This window comes from Paramisgurnus dabryanus, chromosome 3, assembly GCF_030506205.2.
Source record: "Paramisgurnus dabryanus chromosome 3, PD_genome_1.1, whole genome shotgun sequence".
Taxonomy (NCBI): Eukaryota; Metazoa; Chordata; class Actinopteri; order Cypriniformes; family Cobitidae; genus Paramisgurnus; species Paramisgurnus dabryanus.
The window spans coordinates 49,783,124-49,809,756 of NC_133339.1; the positions used below are offsets into that span (position 1 = coordinate 49,783,124).

The window sequence follows — 26,633 nt, forward strand, 5'->3', positions numbered from 1 at the left end:
CAACTGCAAGAACCGACAGGTGGATTACATCAAAGTCCCGCGAGAGCATTTTGGAAGCAGTCTCCTCTTATGATTCCTCATCAATCGCTCTCACGGGATTTGGATATCATATGCCTCTTGGTTCTTGTGGCGCCACATGAAGTTTACCCACGAGTTTAACAAACCCGTTGTATCAGCCACTGGCTAGATCAGCATAGCATTAAAAAACGTGATGCGGTTTTTCACGTACGTGAGAAATCATTTACCCCCAAAATACGGGAGCCCTAACATTAGTCATACTGTGCAAAGATACGCAAGTTACCTGGCTTTTTGGTTTTATATGCCCACGAACTGAAAGGCTTGCCAATCTTCATCATTTCGCTAAGCCAAGTCAATCTCCATTGGTCTTTTACACCTTTATCGATCTTCAAAACATTGGAGCCTTCCTGCATTATAAGTTTGGCCATGCTAGCTGAAATAAAGTTTTACCTCAGCTTAACGTGATATAGTCAGAAAACCCGGAGTGGATCCGGTGCGTAGTGATTGCAGAACACTTACAGTGGAGAGAGGAACGTGATTTGGCTCCACTCCAAGGCTTTGATCACATCCCAGAGATGAAAGATCTTTGATTATGTGCCCAGATATGCTAAAGCCCATATTTAAACGAACTAATGCGAACGCAGATAGAATTTCAATCAGAATAGGACACCTGATAGTCTGAAAAAATAATACCTAATTTGGAAAAAAATAATACCTCTGAGACCAAATTTAACACTTTTAATGGCCTTAAATTTGACAATTTTGATTTATCACTTTTTAATACTTTTTAAAACCCCGCGGACACCCTGGTATACCATCCCGAGCAATTTAACAGATGATGATGCCGAAGCGCAACAGATACTCGCCCCCTCTGGGGCCTGCACTGTCAATCGAGGTTTCTCCAGATGTAAGGCAGACATACTAGCAACAGCAGTCAGACCCTTCGACATAGTGTGTATGCAGGAAACCCACATCGGCCCAGCACAACATTGACCAGCCATCCCTGGAATGAAGCTGGGTGCTGAGATCCATCATGGACAGTATGGGTCAGCTGTATTTAGCAGACCAAACCTTGTTATCGAAGAGGCCTGCACCCACATTACCGAAGGACAAATGGAAACCATCACAGTTGCCCTTCCAAATGTCTCTGTTTCATCAGTGTATAAACCCCCCCAAGGTCTGTTCCTCCACCCTGAACTGCCAGATTTTTATAGTGCCAGATGGAAACGAGGATATAACCCAGATCTTGTCTGTGTGAGCAGTGAACTAACATCGAGAGTTGTGAAAAGTGTCCTGGATCCTATTCCCCACACGCAACACCGGCCAATCACCATAACCATCCAATCCGTTCTCCATGCAACTAATGTCCCCTTCGGCAAAAGGTTTAACCTGCGGAGGGCAGACTGGCTGTCGTTCCAACAGGAGATTGAAAACTCCATCCCCAGCAATCCATCACACCCCAACAACTACAACATGTTTATTGACTTGTTGAAAAGGTCAGCAAGGCGACACATACCAAGAGGATGCCAGACCGAGTACATCCCCGGGCTGTCGGAAACATCTAGTGACTTATTGAAAGCCTACCACGGGGCATATCACGAGGACCCCTTCTCCCTTATCACCATGGAACTCGGAGAGACCCTGCTGAAACAAGTTTGGAAAGACTGAAGGTTAGTCTGGAAGGAGCTGTTAGAAAGTACCAACATGACCCTAAACAGCAAAAGGCATGGGCCACAATCCGCCGCCTCTGCAAAGATTATACCACACCTCCCCAGCTTACAACAGTCACAGCAAACTCAGTTGCAGCACAGCTGGTGGCAGAGGTCGCAGCCAACACCGCTGTAGACTGACAGGTGAATACCGCCAGACAGCGGTACCGGATCACCCACAACCAGCCAGAGGACTTACCAAGCCTTTCGAGTCACAAAGAACTGGAAGCTGCAATGAACGCGCTGAAACTTGGGAAAGCAGCAGGAATTGACGATGTACTGACGGAAATGATACAGCACCTGGGACCTAAAGCAAAGACCTGGCTCCTAGAAATGCTGAACTCATGCATGGCAGAAAAAATTATTCCATCGGCATGGAGAAAGGCCAAGATAGTCGCAGTTCTTAAACCTGGAAAGGTTTCATCATCCCCAAAGAGCTAAAGACCAATTTCACTTCTTTGCATTACTTACAATCTCTATGAGAGGCTTTTACTCCAACGCCTTATGCCAGCTATAGACTCTAAGCTTACTGAAGATCAAGCTGGTTTCCGTCCTGGCCGGTCTTGCACTGTTCAGCTATTGAACCTCACCCAACATATCAAGGATGGCTTTGAGTGTAAACTCATCACTGGAGCAGCTTTCATAGATCTTACTGCTGCCTACGATACTGTCCAGCACCACACCATGATTAGGAAACTTTTTGACATGACTGGTGACCTTGACCTGTTTAGTTTCAAATGCGTCTATATTTGAGTGTGCTTGCAGAGCGTCTATATTTAAAATAAACTTGAGCACATCTTGATACGAACGGCTTCTAAAAGGAAAAGGATCTACAAATCATACTTTTTTTATCCAAGTCATTGATGTAACAATGAATAGTCATTATTCATTGTTTATTTCAAGAGGAACACAAATTTATATGATGCAAAACATTTCAATTTATTGAAAAAAAGTAAGTTTCATATGACACTTTCTTTTTTTGACACAATGTAGGCCTACCATAGCATACGTTATTTGGCAATAGACATGATCTAAGTACTAAAAATTAAGAAACAGATTTTTCCATTTATTTCCAATGCATACTTGATAATTCTAGCTTGTGTAGGCTATTGTATATCAGGGGATTCCAAACTTTATCAACCCAACAGGTAATCTCAAGACCCACATTTTTTAGAAGAAATATAGGGAACAACAAAATAACATTTGTTCCCTTTCAGTAGTTTTTGAATACGTTTACTTTAATAATATTAAAATGTCTTATGGTAGGGCTGCACGATCATCATAATTGTTTAGGCTACTGTATTTGCACTAAAATGGAAATGATATATTTGAAAAATACAATGAATTTGCATGGCTGCAGAGAACAGTGCACTACTGCAGACATATACTACTGAGGATTTAATGATATTATTTTAATAGTAGTCAGTCGTAAACTACAGTGGGTCAGTCTAAGGCATACAACTCCAGGGCTGGAAGTGAGTCCCACTCTGGCCCTGGTTCTAACATTTAGCTTGTATAAGCACAAATGTTATCTTCGCTAGTACTGATGATAACAATTATACAAAATTCAGAAGAATATCAACAACAGATGAATAGCACTGTTATCATCGTAGAAGTTGTCTTTATTTGAATCTAATGCTGTAAACACTATGACACACAGCAGTGGTGGCTAGAAGTACTGTCCTCCCATCTTTAAAAGTATAATTTCATATCTTTAAATGTCATTAAGGTATTAAGTGTTGAATATACATTATTTCTATATAAAGTAAAAAAACATCAACAAAATTAGCAGTGTTATTTTGGCTGTTGTGGCAACTTTACCTGAATATCATAGTGTTCCACAACTGGTGGAAGTAGTCCAGCATCCTGAAATTTCACTGGAAATACATCAAGCACTGCTGTGCATAGAGTCCATTAATCTAGATTCAATAGAGGGTCACGTGATGCAGCTGAGCTAGATGCTCTCCGAAACTTTATTTTTAAAAACACTAATAGCCTTTCAAAAAAAAAAAAAAAAAAACAGAAAAACTACTCTTTTTTTTATTTTGATTTACCTGCCGTGTTATGGATCTGAGATCTAAACATAAGCAAACTAACTCGTGGAGTGTAAATACTTCATCGTGTGAAAAGGAAGGCTAACAACAAGAAGTTAGCAGTAACAAAATGGCGCACGGACAAACACAACCTGCCGGGGACAACGCTCTTATACTTCAAGTTAAAATCTATGCTTGATAAGCTGACATCCCGCGTCACTGAAGCGGAAGATCGCATCGGGCGGAAGAGGACCATGTCACCGATCTGGATTCTCGGGTGTCCAAGTTGACTAAGCACAATGAATATCTGATGGAGAAAATTGAGTCACTTGAAAACTACAGCAGACGCAACAATATCCACGTACTTAACGTGCGTGAAGGCTGTGAAGGAAACTGGCTCCCCACGGTATTGGGTCAAGAGCACTTTCCCGACCCGCTTATAATACAGCGAGCACACCAGACGCTCGGGCCAAGACCATCCGCGGAGGGAAGGCCGAGAGCTGTATTGATACGCCTGCTAAAATACCAGACAAAATATACTTATAGGAGGGGACTTCAACTTTTGCTTAGATTCTATAATGGACAAATCGACAAAGACCATTTCAAATTCAAAAGCAGCCAAAACCACTCAAACATATATGAAAGATCTAAATTTAATAAATATTTGGAGGCGGATGCACCCACAGACTTGGGACTATTCCTTATATTCATGCCCTCAAAAATCACATACTAGAATTTATTTATTTCTATTATCCACCCAACTATTTCATAGAGTATTCTATGACTCTGAATATTTATCCAAAATGCTATCGGATGACTCACCATTGACTTTGTCCATCTTTTTCCCAGATAAACCCAAAGCACCATATAGGTGGAGCCTAAATCCGACTCTCCTACAAAAAACTGACTTTTGCACATCCATTAGAGACCCGATTAAAGGAGTCATATTGTCATATTTCATGTTTTCCTTTGTTTTTAGAGTGTTAAATGATGTCTGTGTACATAAAAGATCTGTAAAGTTGCAAAAATTAAAGTTTCAAATCCAAAGAGATCTTCTTTTTAAATGTGAAGCCTCATCCACACCCACCTAAAACGGCTCGTTTAACAAGCCCATGCAATTTGACGTCATACCAGTTTGAACATTTTCATAACACCGCCCCCATTTATACGCAAAGATAGAGGGTGTTACTTTCAATCACACTGTGTTTCGTTGCAAAACTACTTTGGTTGGCATTCCAACAGTAAACATTAAGAAACCAGTGGTTAGGTTTTATTTACAACACTGTTTCAGAACAGTACAGCCCAAATGTTCGATTGTGTGCCGCACATTTTAAGGAGGATTACCTTCTAAACATCGGGGAGTACAACAGCTGGATGTTCACAAAGTCTTCGTCTAAAATGTGGAGCAATTGCAACTACACTGACATCCTGTGAGTAGCCGATGTTTTCATATTTAATTAATTACCCCACTGACGATTCAAAGACGAGTTTTGTGCAGAGACGAGTTTAAGCAGAGACGCGCCTGTGTTTTCATATGTAATGCATTTCCTAATGATGATCCAAACCCGAGATTTGAGAAGTGCAGTTTGTGCTTGTTTACATTATTGAGGTATTTGGCCAATCACAACGCACTGGATAGCTGGCCAATCAGTTCACGCCCGTTGACACCCCGCTTTCTCACAATGATGAGCTTTGTACCAAACGACCTGTTTCAGAAGGGCGGGACTTAGAGGTGATAAAAAATTATGGAATGTGAAAAAGAATAATTTTTTTAACCATAAACCACACGAACACGTTGTATTACACCAAATACACAAAGTAATGTGCTTTTTAGCCACATAATATGACTCCTTTAAGTTATTTTGTGAAACAGACTGTGCTTCCTCCCCTGATAGCTTTATTTTATGGGACACTTTAAAAGCCTATCTGAGAGGGCAAATAATCTCCTATACAAAAGGCCTGAAAAAGCAACATACACAGGATATGGATAAATTAGAAAAATAAATTTTACTCCTAGAAAAAAAATGGCTCTTCTGACAACATATCAATCCTTAGATCAGAAAAAAACTTCAATACAATACATTAGATACTTACAAAATTGAAAGAAACATTTTAAGAACCAGACCGAGGTATTATGAATTGGGAGAGAAAGCACATAAAATATTATCCTGGCAATTGAAAGCAGAGGAAAACACTAGATGTATTAATGCTATTCAAACTGAAACAGGCTCTTTCTCATATGACCCAGCAGAAATTAATGAGACATTCAAACACTTCTACACAAAGTTGTACAGACCATAATTACCTAAAGATTTGACCCACATAGACAAGTCTATCCAGAATCAAATTACAAAAAATTAGTAAAGAAGATAAAAAATTTGGACCCCTTTCACACAGGCAGAACTTATAAAAGCCCTCAATTCACTTCAGTCTAACAAATCCCCAGGAGAGAATGGTTTCCCACCTGAATTCTATAAGGAATTTAAATATTGGCCAGCAGCCATATCACCCTGTAGCCCAAGACAGCTTGCCCACTGAAGCTAAGCAGGGCTGAGCCTGGTCAGTACTTGGATGGGAGACCACTTGGAAAAAACCAGGTTGCTGCTGGTAGTGGTGTTAGTGAGACCAGCAGGGGGTGCTCACCCTGCGGTCTGTGTGGGTCCTAACACCCCAGTATAGTGACGGGGACACTATACTGTCAAAAAGCACCGTCCTTCGGATGAGATGTTAAACCGAGGTCCTGACTCTCTGTGGTCATAAAAAATCCCAGGATGTCCTTCGAAAAAGAGTAGGGGTGTGCCCCGGCATCCTGGCCAAAACTTGCCCGTTGGCCTACTAATCATCCCTCATACTAATTGGCTATATCACTCTGTCTCCTCTCCACTAATAAGCTGGTGTATGGTGGGCGTTCTGGCGCAATATGGCTGCCGTCGCATCATCCAGGTGGATGCTGCACATTGGTGGTGGTTGAGGACATTCCCCCGTTCATATGTAAAGCGCTTTGAGTACTGAGAAAAGCGCTATATAAATGTAAGGAATTATTATTATTTACTCATCACACTGCTAATTGATTGAAGAGACCCTGATATAAAGGGCTTCAAGGTTGGACAGACAACCCATAAAATTAATTTGTTTGCTGATTATGTTCTTTTATATTTAACAGACCCTTCTCATTCTCTCACTCGAGTACATGATCTACTAGACACCTATAGCACTGTTTCAGGATACAGAGTAAACTATGATAAAAGTGAAATAATGCCTTTAATAACATTTAATTACCATACGTATCAAGGTTCATCCGCATTCAAATGGCTAGTCTTCCCATCACTTTAATTGGGAGAATTAATTGCATTAAAATGAACATTTTACCAAGATTGCAGCATCTTTTTCAATCATTGCCCATTACATTACCCTAAAACTTTTTCAAAATTCTTAATAAAAATTTAAGACAATTTATTTGGAACAACAAGGAACCAACTACCAAGGATATCTTTGGAGAAATTAACGTGGGACTATAAGTCAGGGGGACTACAATTACCCAATTTCAAAAAATATTATCTTGCTGCCCAAATGAGATTCCTTTGGTCTATCTCTGAGAAAGACACAATTCCATCCCGGGTTTATATTGCATTTCACTCCACCCCAATTTGTGTACAAATACAACTACCGAATTATATCAAGAAAAACTGATAACCCAATTCTGCTACACCTTATTAAACTTTGGCATGTTGTACATAAGACCATCGACAAGGAGACAGGTATGTCACCAAAATCACCTTTAAAACAAAATGAGCTTATCCCGATGACTGTAAATAACAAGATCCTGGAGGCATGGCACCACAGTGGCTTTCAAACATTGGAGAACTGTTCCGAGAATGGACTTTTCATGTCCTTTGAACAACTAAGGAGGAAAAATAATCTGCCCAGCAATACTTTCTTTTGCTACCTCCAACTGCGATCCCATCTGAAGAGCACTCCGAGTAGCGGCATGACTCTGCCCAAACTCACGGAAATGGAGAAATTGATGCAAGACAGCGGACCGTGTAAATTTATTTCTAAAGTGTACTCTTTGCTAATATCTAAATGTCCTAAACCTGATTTGTATAGATAACAAAGGAAAGTGGGAATCAGACTTAAATATCACAATTGAAGATCAACTATGGTCAAAGTTGTGTAAAGACAGTATTTCTGCCACTATTAATGCACAGTATAGACTTATCCATTATAATTTCTTCCATCAGCTGTATTTAACTCCGGAAAAGATTCATAAGTTCAAACCTGAACTATCTAATGCATGCTCCCGTTGTACAATAGAGGTGGGCTCTTTCCTACACTGTACGTGGTTGTGTGTAAAAATACGAGATTTCTGGATCAACTTTTGTAGGGTCTTGACTGAGATTACACACATTTCAATACCACTTGACCCAGAGTTTTGTTTGCTGGGAACTTCATGTAAATTGAAAAACTTTTTTCCTTTCTTTCTTTTGTTAGTTTAGTTTTTGTAAACTGAAAAATTGAAAAGAAAGTATTTAAAAAAAAAATCTAGCAATAGTTTTATCGATTGACAGCCCTTATAAAATAAAACTTTTCTGGAGGAAAGCTAGATTGATACGTATATAACATTATATATATCTTATGTTAATATTATACATGAAGAAGATGCTAAAAGGTTTACCGGTTTCTTGTCCTCTACTTCACGAATGCTGAGGTTTTCCAGCGGAATAATACCTCGTGGTTCTTTATCCTACATATAGCAAGAGACAATCATCATACACCATCAATAAAATGACAAAGTCAAGTATTATTTCAATAACACAAACTACATTCTTATTGTTGTAAGTTATTTAATATAACGGCAAGTGATGATTATTGTGGTCCAGGCAGATGAAGAGAAGTCAATTTGAAGAAGAGATGTTGTGAACACTGTGGATGAGTTCTTATGATGTTGAATTGTAAATGAGTTGTAGAGTTCAGAGGTTTTCTGTAGCTATAGCACCACCTATCAGAGGACATTCAGCATGCTTCAGTCTGTTCTGGTGTAAATGTGTCAAAAGATTTCTGTTAAAACATTGTGTTCACAAGAAACAATGTAATTTGTTATTATTATTAACCTAACCTCAAAATTATAGCTCATATCTGCTGAATGGTTTTTCGTATAAATCAGAAAAATAGCCCAGAAGCAAATGTAAGTTTTCAATATGGCATACAGAAATTACTGTCGATATGTTTTAAAGGAACAGTATGTAGGATTGTGGCCAAAACTGGTATTGCAATCACAAAAGTTGTGGCTAAAACTGGTACTGCAATCACACAACTGGTGGTCAATACACAAAATGACAACATAAACATCAGTTGAGGGCTGCAACTCCACTTTTTAAATGACAATATCCTGACCAGACCACTGTTGTGAGTGATATAAGTATTTGAAATGAAAATGATTTCTTAATGTCTAGTGACATATCAGGGCCATTTTATAATTAATTGATATAAATTTCTTACATACTGTTCCTTTAATTTCTTGGGTCATACGGAGTATGGACGTACCAAATATCTCAGATCAGTTTCATGACTATTGAATTTTTTTTTCGAGCAATATACATTTTTACCATCTTTTTGCCCACTAAGTGGTGCCACTACTGAACTTTGCAGGTACCAAACTTTGTTGCTAAACTTTTGCAGTGATATGCAATTACATTTGCAGGAAAGTAACAAACAACATTTGAACAAATTCAATAAGGATTCCTACGTAAAGGTACACTATTTTTCACTTTGCCCAACTAAAGGCAATGTTTTAATAAGCTAATGTACATTTTGTTCTACAACTCATGTGAGTGCTCAAAATCCATCAAATGTCCACTGATATAGGTGGTGCTATACCTACAGAAAACCTCTGTACTAGGGGTGTCACGATTCTCCAAATCCTCGATTCGATTACATTTTCGATTCTAAGGTCACGATTCGATTCAATTCTCCATTTTTACTTTTTTTTTGAAAGACAAGAAATGACAATTAAAATGCCATTAATATGTATTATTATTATTATTATTATAGTTACACATTAACATACACATTGCGTGCTTTTCCTCGCATGGGGGTTTTTGGGCTTCACTTTAGGTGAGAGAACTTGTAGAGAGAGGATTCCTTCTTGCACGCACATGGACTTAATGCGCACGTCTTGGACTGGCATCTGAAATAAAACCAGTGGGTCATAAGCAGCTGCGCTTCTCTCTGTCTCACGTGCACGTGCTCTCGCATCTGTCCGAAGTCTAAACATAAACTAGAGTAGTAATCCTTATGTATTTGTTCAGTTTAATGCGTTTCATGGGAGCTGAGGCAAACTATCCCTTTTGTTTAAAATATAACCCGCTGCATCTTGGCGCCTCATTCTCACGCACGTGCAGAGAGCTGCGCTCTGTCTAGAGGCAGATCAGTAGGTATTAATCCGGTTTATGATATGCATTTCAAGGATTGTGGCAGCGTGGCAGCATCGACGATCCCATTTTTTAATTCGAAGTTCAAGGCTGTAACTTAATTTAAAATTGAAATCGTGACACCCTTACTCTGTACTCTACAACTCATTTACAATTCAGCACCATACGGTCTCATCCACAGTATTCACAACATCTGGAACTTTATCCTGTTTGTCTGAACCTGCCTGGACCACAACATCACTTCTAGCAGCTATGTTTACATATGATTACTTACAATTATTATTATTACAAACATCGATTCTGCATCTTTGTTATAAAACACTTAAACACATAAATATAATTCATATGTGTACTTACAGTAGTGTACTCAAAGTAGTAAAGACAGTTATCTGTGAGAATAAACCATCGTCTTTTCCAAGTTTTAACACGTCCTCCTGATAACAGAAGAGAGATGTATCAGTATTCATTATAAAGAGACATCAGACATCACATTGGTGTGCGGTGGAGAGACTGAGCAGCAGACAGACAGATGGACAGACAGACAGAGATGACAGCTCTTCTACAGCTACTCCATGTTCATAAAAACCCAAGCAGAGCAGCAGAAATGCTGAAACCAGCCAATGATACTGATACAACACAAGTCATCTGTGTTACAACAGAGCATCTAACAGCTTTTATAGGATATGCAACATCTCTGGGACTTAAAGCAGCACCATTCTGACATAATGTTTTACAATCCAGACTTATTTAAAGGTGCAGTGTGTAGATTTTAGTGGCATCTAGTGGTGAGATTGCAAATGGCAACCAACGGCTCAGTCCAGCGCTCACCTCTCTTTTGAAGCACATAGAGAAGCTATGATAGCCGCCACAGGACAAACATTACGTTGTCTGAGACGGCACTAAGATAAATTAAGAAATTAAATTTACTTAACTAGTCAGTAATACAACATTATTGTAACCTTATCATTGTGTCAGTGTTTTATTCGCTGACTTTAGCGATCTTTTTGCATGCTGGTTTGTACAAGGTAAATGAAGCAGCCAGCAAATGGTAAGAGCAAATGCATCTAGTGATGACCTCTGCAGGATATTCTGATCTCATCATCAGTACAGACTAACTAAATGCCAAAAATAAACATTCAGCTTTCATTTAGATTGAATGGTCCTCAGGTGTGACAAATGAATAAGTTAGTTTTGCATCTGGATTTGTAAAACAGATTTCAGTTTTTCTACCAAACTAGTTAACCAATAAAAACAAATCATTTTTAATAATCATTCTCTTGAAGAATAAATACACAAAAAGACTTGTACTACACATGGTGCAATGATAGTTTAGAAGTGATTGATTTATGAGGGTTATAAGTGTCTCTTTACATTATGAGCCATTCCAATATAAACTGATACTCCTGCTCTAAACAATAGCATCATATAATGAAATAAGCAACAAATAAAACAGACAAAAATCAGAGCTACAGCAGGTGAGAGGTTTCCGAGCAAGCTGATTGGCTGTGATTAATGATGAGGTCAGGTGTAAAGCCGAGATCCAATCAGATATGTGTTTAAGAAGAGACGAGAGAGATTTGAGAGGGACTGCTGGACTATAGAGGACACACAGATAAAGACCTCTGGGTGATCGATGGACATTTCAAATAAGACCCGTGACAAACACACGTTACTTGTTTCAATAATAAAGCAATGTTTTCAAACAGCTCATTTAACATTGATTATGTTGGATTATAGTCAGTTAAAATCCGTCATCACCCAGTATACTGGCGGTTTCTTCAGTCTCACTGATGTGTACTTTACATAGAGTATGATGTTCAGCAGATCTTTGGTCCAGGTACAGTGGTTTGACTCAATCTAATCACCTCAAACACCACATTACTAATGCCCATTTCATGTAAATATTCAATCAATCATGATTTACTCCCTCTCATGTTGTGGATTACAGAAGAAAGAGTAATGCGGATTAAGAACCACATGAAGTCGAGTAAATAATGATGGAGTTTTGGGTGAAAGCTTTTGGGCCTTTGGTTTAGATGGTGATTGCTAGGCTCAGTTTAGACTGAGAAAAAAAACTGTAGCTGCCAAAGTTGACATGACACATAAGAAAAGCGTCTGGACATCACAGCAAACAGAAAACCGAACTCTTTATTATCATGATCACAAAATCAAACACCAGGCACCCATCACCACACAGAGACAGGGCAGCACGTGATTCAATGAAGAAAACCATCCATCAGACAAACCAACCAACCAACCAACCAACGTTTAAAAAAAATAAAAATAAAAATAATGAAAAGACAAACCCTAATGGCTAAAAACAGAGCGGAGGGGACAGAAAGCAAGGCCGACCACCTGAAGCACCTGAGAGCGACCGGACAGATGAAGAGGAAAGAACAGATGTACATACCTCCTGAGGGAAAGATAACAGCCAAAATCATGGGAACAAACAAACAAACAAACAAACGAGGAAGAAAAGGAAACAAAAATTTAATTAAAAAAGAAATCATACTCTCCACAGGCTGTCTCTCTGATCAAATGAACGGCCGGGTGAGTTACCTGTAAATGTCTTTATAGTCCTTTAAGAAGTTTAAGTACTTAAACATGTACTCCGGCATAACTCTTACACATATAATCATTGGAAGAATGCACTTAAAAATCTTATAATACATTACACTCACATTAATAACCATTAATAAGCTAGTAGAACAGTATGAAAATACATAGCAAATGAAAAAGATAACAAATGTCAGTGTATTATAAATCATCTTGAAAAGCTGCTCGTGCAAATGAAGTGAGTCGAGTGATTCATTTGATTGTGAAGTGAACAGAAGAATCTGATTCATTCAGATGGCAGAACGACTGTAATTACCAGAAAAACTCAATATACATACACTCACCTAAAGGAATATTAGGAACACCATACTAATACTGTGTTTGACCCTTTCGCCTTCAGAACTGCCTTAATTCTAAGTGTCATTGATTCAACAAGGTGCTGAAATCATTCTTTAGAAATGTTGGCCCATATTGATAGGATAGCATCTTGCAGTTGATGGAGATTTGTGGGATGCACGTCCAGGGCACGAAGCTCCCGTTCCACCACATCCCAAGGATGGTCTATTCTATAGAGCTTTGTGACACGGTGCATTATCCTGCTGGAAGTAACCATTAGAGGATGGGTATATGGTGGTCACAAAGGGATGGACATGGTCAGAAACAATGCTCAGGTAGACCGTGGCATTTAAGCGATGCCAATTGGCACTAAGGGGCCTTAAGTGTGCCAAGAAAACATCCCCCCTAATCTCTGCTTCAGTCCAGTTTGCAGACATTTCTCATTGTGAATGTTAATGTGCATTTAAACCCACCCCGTTTTAAAGAGCTGAATGTTATATCTTGTTGCGATGACGCATGTGCATTTTTGTTTATGATAAGCTCTCAGAGTAAGGACTTAATCGGTAAGATGTTTACATGACTGGAGCTACAGTAAACTCTTCACTCCTGTGTACATGCAGTTTTATTTTCTGATAATTCATTAATGATTGTGTTTATTATTCACACATAGCCCAATGATGAACTCACATACACTGTCCACTGTTACATACACCTCATTTACTTACATTAAATGACAAACACATTTTTATGGATGCATCTCGTTATTCTGTGCTGTGATGAAAACAGAAATATTATGACAGTGCCTGTAAGGGTTTTATACGCTGCTGTGGTGCTATTTGAGCTGTTTCTGGATAAAGGAAGAATGCTGACAGCGAGTCGTGTAGACAGAGCCCAGGGAAAACTTCCTAATGTCAAGTTTAAAATGAATTTGCGCTAAAGATACTTCAGCTAGTGCGGTATAGATGCTTAAGTTTCACTTAAAGAAGTGGCTAATAGACAATCAAGACTGTCAAGACTACACTTAGACACTACATCTTGCTGCTATCTTAACTTTTCTGTCCTGCCTGCTTGTGCCACTTGTGCTATTGTTAATTGTGGGTGTAAATATATAGTATGGAGTTGATGTTGATATTGACTTATGGTGTTTACTTATGTACTGATTTTGTTTTTTGTTTTGTTTTACTTATACCGATAGTAAATTTAATTTGTATTGGATTAAATTTGTATGTACGATAATATTTTTTTTCTATGTAATAATATGACCAAGATGTGGGAGACATCCAAATTGTGCAGTGTTGGTGTGCCTCCAGGAACAGGGTTGGGAACTCCTGATTTATCAACTTCATGTTGCTGAAAATAACGTGCTTGACAAAATATACGGTTCAACTGTGGGTAATGCTCTTTTGTAAAGTTGCTTTAAAAGAATGCAACATTGAAAGTCCCCGGGTTCGAGTCCCGGCTAGGTCAGAAGGTCTTTTTGTGTAAAGTTTGCATGTTCTCCCTGTGTCAGCTGTACTCCAGTTTCCTCCCAAAGGCCAAAAACATGCAATTTAGGTGAATTTACGCAACCTGTGTATGGATTAACTTGTGCATAGATAAACCCGTTCTCAATTATATCCATAGATGCTGGAATGGCGTTAAGAATAAATAAATAAAAAGCACTAATGTTGAATTTAAATTAAATGTAATCATTTCATGTAGCCGTATTTGTTTAAATGTAGGTATTATTACACACAAATGTAATGCACTGAATAACGTAGGGTTGAAAGATCAGCTGTCTCACTTACCCAGTTTGAGCAGCCAGCCCTCTCTGTCTGGGTTGAAGAAAGTATGAGTCAAGTCATTGCCATCATCCTCAGGGATTTTGAAGGGCTCATTCTTGATGCTATCATACAGGTTCTGCATCAATCAAAGCAATCGACTGTTAGTCATTGCATTAAAATAGCCCACAGCTCACAGGTGGGAAAATAGATCTAGAGACACAGTTTTAATGTTTTTCTGTGATCCAGTGACTACATGCAACCATCAACTATCAAAGTGTTTAGCTATTCCAGTGGCCTGCATCTGCCCCACATAGTTTAAATGTACATATTTAAAATCCTGCTCTACAGTAAAGGTCTAACATAAATTGGGGGCTTGTCCGAGTTAAGAAAAGTAATAGCAACAGAGTCACAGAGGAGATGTTTAGCATCGATTTAGAGAAACGAGAGGACATAAGCAGGTGTAAAAGGGGACAAACCCTGAGCAGGTCTTCTGGCAGATCTCCTCCATCATTGATGCCTCTGTTCATGGAGATGAAACGCTCCACTGCGGGCTTGTCTTTAACATTTGGGTTGTGAAGGCTGGTGTTCAACATGATGATGGCAAAGGACAGGATGTAGCATGTGTCTACAAAAAAAGAAACAATCTTGTACACTGATATAAAGCTGGACGGTATGTTGTTGCAGAACTTTGGATCACATACAGATGTGGCCTTTAAAAATGCTGCAGAACTTCCGAAATTCTGCAGCATTCTGAAAAAAACCTGTAGATGGCAGTCGTGTTTCATGTAGGCCATACTGACGAAATTATGTGTGCTCGACTTTATGCTGAGCGTATACTGTATGATATTGAAATAACATGACAGGGATTCTCGGTGCTTTGGCAGTACTTTGATGTCACATGCACACTTTTTTTGCAAACATTTGGTTGACGAAGTTTTCTTTTGCCAGTTACATAAAGAGTCACATATTCTTCATAAAAATTTGACTCAAACGTGCATCATGTCAAAAAAAATTTCTGTGTACTTACAAGTAGAAGAGACCTGATGTATGATAACAAAATAATTCGCGAAAACCTTTGAAGAGACTGAGAGCATTTGCGCAATATCATTAACTAGTTTATCTAATTTTACATGTAGTTCATTTTTGCATCTGAACATTTTTAATAGCTTTAACATGGTTGTGATTGGCTTTTCTGCATTACTGTACAGTACTTTTTATATTATCATGTTTCCCTTACATGGTATGAAACACGATATAAAGTGTGTTATTTGTTATACTTTTGTAGTAAGGAAATAAAATCATATTGTGAGTGTAAATATTCATAAATTTGAGAAGTTTATTAGGTTTTTGTCATCAGCAAATGGCGCAGTTTCTTTGTTGCGGATTAAAAACGTTGGCTATAGGATTTTTTTAAAATTAACATTTGTTCTACTTATTATTATTTTCTTTTTTGCCTACATTTACTCAAATAATATCAATGTAAAAATATTAAGTAAATCATAGTTCAAGTTAGGCGTAAAACTTAAGTTGATGTTAAATACATATAATATTAATTTGAGTTTTAAAAACTTAAATATATAACTCTGACCTTCTTAAATATATCGATTAAAATAATCTGTAAATTTAAAACTTATATTATTAAGGCGTATACATCAAATAAATTATGTACATTTTACACAAAATATCTGTTCTATTTTAAGTCATTAATTTCAGTTTGTCCAACTAAAAAACACTAGCCTAGAAATCTAGACGCACCCTAGCGGCCGCAAAATATATTTGCTGCCAGGGTTTAGTCTAGGCACTCACAATACACTTAACCGGTCCAAAAACCAAAATTTGGTCAGGCCAATCACATCGTGTGTAGCGTCTGTGGGGCGGGCTTAACATGATGACGACAGAGCTGCAACGGTTCCTACTTGAAAACAGAGAATGGCTGCTGCTTGCTGCTGCTGGCGAACAGCTATCTTTTGAAGCGGCTTTGGCCGCGACTCTGGAGGACTGGAGACTTATGTTTTTCTTTGAGAGAAGAGCAAATAAACCCTACTGAAGTCCTTTTTAAGCAAGAAAGATGTGTTTGGAGTTTTGCCGACTGGTTACGGTAACTACGTCACCTTCTTCGTTGCTCTGATCCGTCATAGCGCTATCCTATTGCGTGCAGAGGCATTTTGAGGGACAACCTTATATCCCGCCCCTTGCATTGAGCCGTTTGTGTGAAGAGTTGCCAGACCTTACATCTTGATGTAGGTCTGGCTAACCAGGCTAAAAAAACACTTGACATTAAGAGATTTTATTAAGTTACTTTAATCATTTATTTTAGAGATTTTACAAAGCCACTGCAAAATTTTTTACAGTATGTACATTATGATCTTACGGTAGCCTATTATTAAATGCATATAAATAAAAATATGTAAAACTAATTAAAGAAGATATCATACACTGACATTTTTAAGTTAATTTAGAGAATATAAGTTAAGTGTGTTGTGTGTATTTCCCAATTATAAGCTTTTGGTGAAATTGCACCAAACGTGCATAAAAACATAAAAAAGTCATTTAAATAAGCGAAAAATCTTTTTTATGAGCTCAAAAATTTGAATTTAATGTGCTATTGCTGAAAATTGCCCATCTCTAAATGAGAATAATAATTTTTAAAGTTAAAGTTAAAGAAACAAAAAAAGTAATGTGCTGGTAAGCATTCCTCAAAAAAATGTTCTGCAAGCACTAATTTCTCCATAATGATGTAATTAATTTTTTCATAACATATTGTAGCTGTTATCAAAGATAACCTCTTATAAGATAACCTCTTATCTTGGTATTTTTATTTAATTTCAGACGTCAACTGTTAATCACCCTTCATATGGATTTTGTGAACATTTAACAAATTGTCAAACTGTTGGAAAGACATCAAGCTCCCTGGAGTATTTGAGGAGTAACGTGAAAAATCCATTAAGACAGTTCAATTAAAATATACAACTATAAGTAAATCATGTAAGGCCAAACAGATCGCCCAAAATATAAAAACGCAACAAGTTTAATCAATCGGGCAAGCGCATAAAACGCATCTGAAACAAAACCTGTGTTTGCAGCAAGTGGTAGCAAAGGTAGACGGCTCTTTGAAAAGCAAAAGAAAGCTGATAAAAATGAGAAACACTGAAAGAAATTGGAGTAGGATTTACTTTAAAAAGCTAGGAAACAATTTTCACTTAGAAAATGCTAGTTACAAATTATCAGCAGCTTTAACTATATTACTTTTTTAATTTTTATTAGTTTAAGGGATGTTTATAAATATCCTATATTTATGCATTTTGTTAACAATCTGTTCTACACTGAAAAGAAACCAATGAAATCTTCCTGATTTAATCACGTAAAACAAAAGTCTAAACACAAACACCACTTTTCTGAATGATGATAATCACAAACATCCAAGAGTTTGTAAACCAATTGTTTGTAAAACATATTTAATGCTAACTTTACTTACAAATTCAAAAAATATTAATAAATATATAAATAAAACGACATGAAGGAAGTTAATTCCAAAATGTTATTAATTGCACATGGTTTAGCTGGGAGTTTTAGCGCTACCATTGACACAGTGTCAAGAAATTAGAAACCACCTACCCCCAGGTCTGCCAATTCTTTGCCAACCCCCAATGCTAATCGATCACCTCTCAGGGAATCAAAAGAAAAAAAGTTATTTCAAATGAATGTTTATAACTTATACAAATAAGTGGATATCGCGTAACTTAATCTGACATATGTTGATATAACCATGGCTCTCAAGTCCCACGCATGCTGCGAGACACACGCATTTCAAGGGGCGGCAGTGGCCTGGTGGTTCATGTAGGTTGTCTACAAACCGGAAGGTTGGTGGTTCAATCCCCGGCTCCACCAGACCAAGTGTCGAGATGTCCTTGAGCAAGACACTTAACCCCAACTGCTCCTGACGAGCTGGCTGGCGCCTTGCATGGCTGACACCGCCGTTGGTGTGTGAGTGAATGGGTGAATGTGAGGCTAATTGTAAAGCACTTTGGAACGCTATATAAATGCAGTCCATTTACCATTTACCATTTCTGTCAGTTCACATGCTCACACGCCAAACCTTGTAGGCTATTTCTCACGCTGAGAAGTAAGATAGAACTTTTCTTGCTATACAATTAATAGAGCAGGTGCAGGCATACACAGAGCATTTCTGTCGAGTTTAGCAGTCCGTTTTTTAGGTGTGGTCAACTTTACGCAGCGCCGCAAGAGCCGACAAGCAGATGACTTCAGAGTACTCTATACTCTGATGTCATCCAGTTGTCGTTTCTTGCAGCTCCGCATTAAGTCTTGCGGGTCTTGTTTTCTTGACCAGGGGCGACCAGGCGGGCTCCGTAGCTCTGCCCTCCGGTCTCTGATGGTCAAACATAAAATATTCCCTTTGGATATATCTAATTGGCATTTTTTGTCTCATCAATTTATTTATCTTTATTATTCATATGAAGTCTGTTATTTGTTATCCTTTTAAAGGGATAGTTCGGCCAAAAATGATATTAAACCCATGATTTACTCACCCCCAAGCTGTCCGAGTTGCATATGTCCATTGTTTTTCAGACAAACACATTTTCAGATATTTTAGAAAATGTTTTAGATCTTTCAGTTGATTAAATGTGAAGTTACGGGGTCCACGACCTTCAAGTCCAAAAAAAGTGCGTCCATCCTTCACAAAATAAATCCAAACGGCTCCAGGATGATAAACAAAAGTCTTCTGAGGGTAATCCGTGCGGTGTTGTAGAAATATCCATATTTAAAACTTCATTAACGTAAATAACTACCTTCTGGTAGCGCCACCATCTTAGACTCCTCTGTATTCAGGAGAGAGTATTAGCGTAGTGTACGCACTTTTCTTAGTGCCGTGTGACAAATTCTGAGGGCGGGGGCACAGAGCAGCAGCAGAGTAGCCTCCGTAGGCTGGGTAAGCTCTCATCCTGAATGCGGACGCGACTAAGATGGCGACGCTACCGGAAGGTAGTTATCTTAGTTTATAAAGTTTTAAATATGGATATTTCTACAACAACCCCGCGCGGATTTCCCTCAGAAGACCTTTGTTTATCATCCTGGAGCCGTTTGGATTTATTTTGTGAAGGATGGACGCACTTTTTAACTTCACATTTAATCAACTGAAAGATCTAAAACATTTTATAAAATATCCGAAAATGTGTTTGTCTGAAAAACGATGGACAAATGCAACTCGGACAGCTTGGGGGTGAGTAAATCATGGGTTTAATATAATTTTTGGCTGAACTATCCCTTTAACTGATTGTAAAGTTAAGTTTCATAACTTAAATCACATATATTTTTATATAATCTTAACACTGTAGTAAAATAATGCGCTTTACTTTAACCTATGTTTTTCTTTTGTTGATTTCATGTTGTACAATCGTTTAGTAGTAAAATAAATCATTTTATAATAAAATAAATAAATAAATAAATGTGCTTCATGCAAGTCCGAACTATAAACGACGCAAGTCCGAACTTGCCGTACTTGGTATTGAGAAACAGCCATTGTTTACAGAAGCCGGAGCGCAAGCTACAAACTACAAAGCGAGTGCGCGGCTGCACAATGATGAAAGAGCAATTCACTATGTAAATAACTAAACCTACCAAGGAGGATTAGGGCCAAGCTAAAATAAAAAAAAATACACCATCTTGAGATTAAAGTCATTAAAATGGGAGAAAAAAGTCATTATTTAACAATAAAAAAGTCAGAATAAATATAATTTCGAGAATAAATATATTCTAAATAATAAATATATTCTAAATAATAAATATAAATTCATTATTTAACAAGGATAAAGTTGTTATTTAACAAGAATAAAGTCGGTATTTAACGAGAATAAAATCATTATTTAACGAAAATAAAGTCGTAAAATTTAGAGAAAGAAATATTCAAATTAGGCTTATTCTTTATGTTGTTTACTGCATTATTTATGTTGTTTACTGCATTAAAACAATTATTACATTAATAAGCATGTTCATTCAAGCAGAAGCCCAAAATGTGCTTGTTTTCATTGAAGGAAACGAACGTGCCCTTTAGTGGTTTGTGTTCTTATTCTGGGATCTTTTGCTTGACTGTACACAGAATGTTATAATTAATAAATGTTTGCTGAATATGGTGTTTAAATATTACTGTGTAGATGCATTAAGCCACATTCATGTTGTCTTTTAGGGTTTTATAAGGGTCTGCACTTAAAGGAACACGCCCAGATTTTGGGAATTTAGCTTATTCACCATATCCCCCAGAGTTAGATAAGTGCATACATACCTTTCTCATCTCCGTGCGTGCTGTAACTCTGTCTGACGCAGCCCCTGCTAGTTTAGCTTAGCACAAAGTCTGGAAGTGAATAGCTCCAGCTAGCAAACTGCTCCCAATAAGTGACAAAATAACGCGAACATTTTCCTATTTATTATCCCGTTTCCGCCTAGGTAGCAGTGCTTCGTCTTCTGAGAATATAGTTCCCAGTATGTATACTGTTAAAAGATCGCTGTGTCTCATATCACCTTGTTATTTGTACACGGTGTGACTATACAAATCACAACATATAAACAGGAAAATGTTTGCGTTATTTTATCACTTACTGGGAGCAGTTTGCTAGCTGGAGCCATTAACTTCCAGGCTTCGTGCTAAGCTAAGCTAGCGGGGGCTGCGTCAGACAGAGTTACAGCACGCACAGAGATGAGAAAGGTATGTATGGGCTTATGGGGGATACAGTGAATAAGCTAAATTCCCAAAATGTGGGCGTGTTCCTTTAACGTAAAGCTTTTATATCGTTGCTTTCATGAGAACACGCTTAAAGTGAAACAAAGCCTATCTGCATTTATCTCAATTGTTAGTTCACAAAGCCGCAGAGTCATACGATTAATATCCCCCATCACCTGTGCACTTTCATTAAGGGTGCGCTTTGTGCGTATACTTTACCCTACCCAATTAACAAAACCCTTTATTCATCACGATATTCTGTTCATTGCATGCCTGTTTTATTAAGGTGTGCACCGAATTTTGTTTGTTTACATTATCTCCCCCCATATTGCCTTTTATATGAGGTAGATTCCTTAAATTGCCTTTCTGAGCACATCTCCCTCATACTGTTTATTAATAAGACAGGTATGTAATTTGGTATCTGCTTTGCAGATCCGCATGTTCACATCACTCCAAACATGTTAATGTAAAAATCTGACATTATTGTCAAAATATTACGACTTTATTCCCGTCAAATGACGACTTTATTCCCGTCAAATGACGACTTTATTCCCGTCAAATGACGACTTTATTCCCGTCAAATGACAACTTTATTCCCGTCATGGTCTTGACATGCACATTATCTGTTGCTTTAGTTTGATATAAAGTACTCATTTGGTTTGGTGTATTTTGAGTGTGGCAGTCATTCTATTAGCCCCAATGAGTCACTTCTCCTATTTCTCAGTAGGTAAACTGAATCAAATCTGCTGTCATCTGCAGTTATATAAATTTTTACAGAGACCAGTATTCATTAGATTTAAAGAACTTTTTGCTACTTTTAAAACTGTCAAACTAAATAAAAAAGATATCATATGCCGACTGTACAGTATGTAAGCATGTGTTTTCTTGTTCGCTCCACGTGGGTTTAAAGATGCAATTTGTATAATCCGCGCGGCTAGAGGGCGCCATATCAAATCAATAACAATGACGTAGATTAATGATGCTCTGAAGCAGCATGGACTGATGGGATTTGTTGTCTTTAACTCAAACGCTGTTGACGGGAACGAGAAATCATGTTACACATGAGGTAAAGTAATCAAGTTTTATAAATGTTGTGTTTAATGACATCGGGGTTTTTTTTTTCATTATGTAAGGTTTCATATAGGGCTGCAACTAATGATTATTTTAATAATCGATTAATCTGTCGATTCTTTTTCCGATTAATACACTTTTATGCTTTACATCTGCCAAATATATAGACTTTTTTATGATGCATTTCCCATCAAGAAGCCTCTCTTGATGGGATCGAAAAGATAGTTTATGAGTATACTCTCAGAAAGAAAAAAAATTATCACTGGGACAGTAACCTTTCAAAAAGGTACACCTTTGTACCCAAAAAGTGCATATTAGTACTTCAAAAGTACATATTGGCAGTTCAAAGATACATGTTTGTACCTAAATGGTACATATTAGGACCTAAATGGTACATATTAGGACCTTTTATAAAGGGTACTGGCCCAGTGACAGCTTTGTACCTTTATATTTGACTTCATGTGATTTCTCTGATCGGATCGCTATCTCATTTGTTTATCTTAATTGTTAGTCATAGATGTTACAGTATTAGTCCAATACGATGGTTTGTTAAAGTGCCCATATTATGAAAAACTCACTTTTTCTGGGTTTTGGGGTGTTCATTTGTGTCTCTGATGCTCCCACACGCATACAAACTTGGAAAAAAATCCATCCATGCTGTTTTGAGTGAGATACAGGTTTCTAAATGTCCTCTGCCTTGAGTCTCAGATTGCGCGAATTAAAACTCCGTTGTGACGTAACAAACCTCTTCGTCACATTCAGTTTGAATTTTCCTGCCCACCACCCCACTTGCAGGTCTCCACCCACCATGGAGCTAGAGAGAGCACAGAGAGAGCAGTCCCTGTGCTGTCATCATGTCTCACGGAAATAACAGCAATTTGGATATTATCAGAGCCATGGATATGGCTCTGGATATTATGGATTATACTTCCGCCTACTTTTAAAAACAAAGTTTTAACGCGTGGTTATTGAAACCCGGAGTAATCTTATATACAGTGTGTTACCGAAATGTGATGTAAATAACAGACTATCACAGACTATAACAGACGGTCACTATGTATCTATATTTCACGGATTATACACATTTGTGGACAAAAATGGTCATTGAATGTATTTTATTGGACTTTCATGGATCATTTACACATCTGAAACAGACTGGATTTGATTCGCGATCGTTGTATCAACAAAAAAGGTAAGAAGTCACGTTAAATTTTGCATGTTGTCATCTTCTGTCACAAAATACTACATTAGAGCATCTATATCTCAAAACAGAGATCATACATTGATGCTAATCCCGTAAATTACACCTTTTAAATGTATAGTGATGTTAAAAATGTTTAAGTTAGGCTATATAGATATTTTTGCAGGCTAGATAGTTTGCAGCGTGGTTTCGAAAGTTAAAAAAAAATATTTAACGGCTTTATTTTACAATTCTACAAATACTAAGTATTAGTGCTTTGCCAAACTAAAAGTGTTTTGCCAAACTAACCGAGATCGGGCCTTACCGCCCCGGCTTTTCTGACGAGGTGAAGAAGATTTTTTAATTCAGAACTATATCTTTGGTGAACATGGTATTCAGATTCAAATGTGTTTTGCAAGTATGTATGTCTCAAGCTTGTAAGCTGAAGACCAGCAGACATAAAGACTGCAATGTATGCAGGGTTTAAAATATGGTAACTGAGAGCAAAGCTAAAAATGCATAGGCTGACATTTGCAAGGAATGAAGTCACAACACCTGTCAAACATAAAAACATGCTAAAAACAACTACATGGGAGGAGTTTAAACTTTTAGAGAACTGTATATTAGGTTGCAGTGTTTCCTCTAGGATTTTTTCCAGCTGTGGCGGCAGGGGGCGCCCATGATGATTATAAATGTACATTATTTTTTTTAAATGTAGAAAATAGGCTACAGTAAACTAACATGTATTTTTTTTATAATTTTCATGCTGTCATTTACTTTTCCTTATATTTATAGCATATTGCTTTTCTATGTTTGATCTAAATTGTATTTTCTTAAAAAATACGTTTTATAGCTTCGTTCGGATCTTAGTTTTAATGTAGTGTGCAAGTTCGTGCTCGTGTTTAGCGTTACAGGGCTGTTGCAAAGTCACGCACAATCCTGTTTGATAATCCGCACCGCTGTGATTGACAGAACATCCGAACAGTTATCCGACATCAGCAGCAATTTTATTCCACACCCTGCCTGTTTGACATAAAGACCCAGACCAGGTCACACCGCAAATCGCGCAGTTAAATATAAACCTTTAACGGTCTAACCTTTTGGTGTTGGATGTTAGACCCGCAATTAACTCTATTGAGTCCCGACCTGCATCTACAACGCAAATGACACGTTAATATTATTACACTCGTTACCTCAAATATTATGCGTTTTACCCGCGGGTACCCCGACCCTCCTATCTGAAACAGATTAAACAGTCTCACCTTCTGCCTCAAGTTTTTATTACCAACGTACTTCTCTTCCCACAGGAATAATGTAATTTTCCTTCCAAACAGATTCGACTATAAATGTCTTGTAGTCCCATATAAGTAGTATTCAGTATTTAGCTATTTGTTTTTAGACAAATATCTTATCATTTAATGTGAAACTTTGTGAGTGTCGATCTAAAGCACAGAAGATTGACAGCTGAGTGGTCAGCAGTGCGCTGCGTTTATAGCCTATATTCTGAATAACTAATGGCCTGATAAGTTGATAATATGAGTACAGTGATTACAAATGAATGTCCAAAAAACTCGTAATATGTTAAATCGAAAGTTTAATTATGTCATTTCTCGCAGCCCTGCGCTGCGTCGGTGTACATGCGCCGGTGAACATCATATGCGTGATGACCTTTTACCTTAAATTACCCTAAATTTATTGTCATACAGATAAAAATAAACAACATACGAAACTGTAAATGTTGTATTTGTATTTGTGTAAACTCACAATAAGGAGAAAACATTGTGCTTATTTAAAATAATTAAAAACATGACGGAAAAAGAACAGAAACTTAAATACTTCTTTATTCGTTTTGTCAATCTGATAATTATTTAAGTGTAACATATTTCGTGTAGGCTTATTTATTTTATTATTATTTCTCACAACAGAGACGTAGCCTAATCATCATCTGTTCATTTAAATCTATTTGTGCATTAAACTAAACCCATGGGGGAAATTATGATATTTTAGGCGATTTATTTATAAATTAGTTTACAACGCAAATCCAGAAAGGAATTTATTTATTTTTAAAGACAGCCAGTCTGACAGGGCTATTTATTTTGGGAGCTGCCGCGGGTTTTGTCTAGAAGGGATACAGCAAATGCAGAAAAGTTAATGATTAGATTTGGAGGTAGGATTATTAGGATGAAAACAGCGGCTCTGGCTAAATGAGATACAAATACATCCTACAATCGTGTGAAATTTTGTGTTTAGAGATGGGTTTGGGTGAAGGATTAGGATAAAACAGTGCTCATCCGGCAAGATTTCGTTTGCTGTATCCCTTCTATCCACAACCGAAGGCGTGGCGGGGATGTTTTAGGCGTGGCGGGCCGCCACGGTAGAACGTATGTAGCGGAAACACTGGGTTGAATTCTGAAAAAGACTCTTTAGTTGCTTGGCCACCAACTCGGCCTTATTGTTGTATGAAATAAAGTCATCTTTTGGCAATGGAACCCTCTGTTGAATATTATTTGTCATAATCACAAAAAAATTCCACAACAGAGGCTAACCCCCGAGCCTCTAATAACTGTAACGGTCCGGACCTCCCGCTAGCTTCTAGCAATTAGCACGCGGTCCACAAGCAGTATACATCCCCCGCCGGGTCTTAATCTCTGTCATTTGCGAAAATAATGCGTTTGAAAATGTTTTATAACTGGAATATGTTAGTATTGTCCAGGGAAAACGCGTATATTGTTGAAACTCCTACATCACAATTTACTCTGGAATCATGTATGTCATGAGTTTCTTTTCCTGTAGTGTAACGTTA

At 37.7% G+C, this 26,633-nt stretch overlaps 1 protein-coding gene across 2 annotated transcripts in view; it reads right to left on the reverse strand.

Moving 5' to 3' along the window:
* cyth1a (cytohesin 1a) overlaps nt 1-26,633 on the reverse strand; it is a 121,963-nt gene that overhangs the window by 4,229 nt on the left and 91,101 nt on the right. The window contains exons 8-12 of one of the 2 annotated variants that reach the window (XM_065275153.2): nt 15,323-15,471; nt 14,871-14,982; nt 12,498-12,604; nt 10,549-10,625; nt 8,436-8,504 (exon numbers count right to left, since the gene is read on the reverse strand). In XM_065275153.2, the coding sequence (XP_065131225.1) occupies nt 8,450-8,504; nt 10,549-10,625; nt 12,498-12,604; nt 14,871-14,982; nt 15,323-15,471 (500 nt within the window). In that variant the 3' untranslated portion in view covers nt 8,436-8,449. The remainder of the gene's footprint in view (nt 1-8,435; nt 8,505-10,548; nt 10,626-12,497; nt 12,605-14,870; nt 14,983-15,322; nt 15,472-26,633) is intronic. The other variant, XM_065275152.2, reaches the window with a different exon arrangement.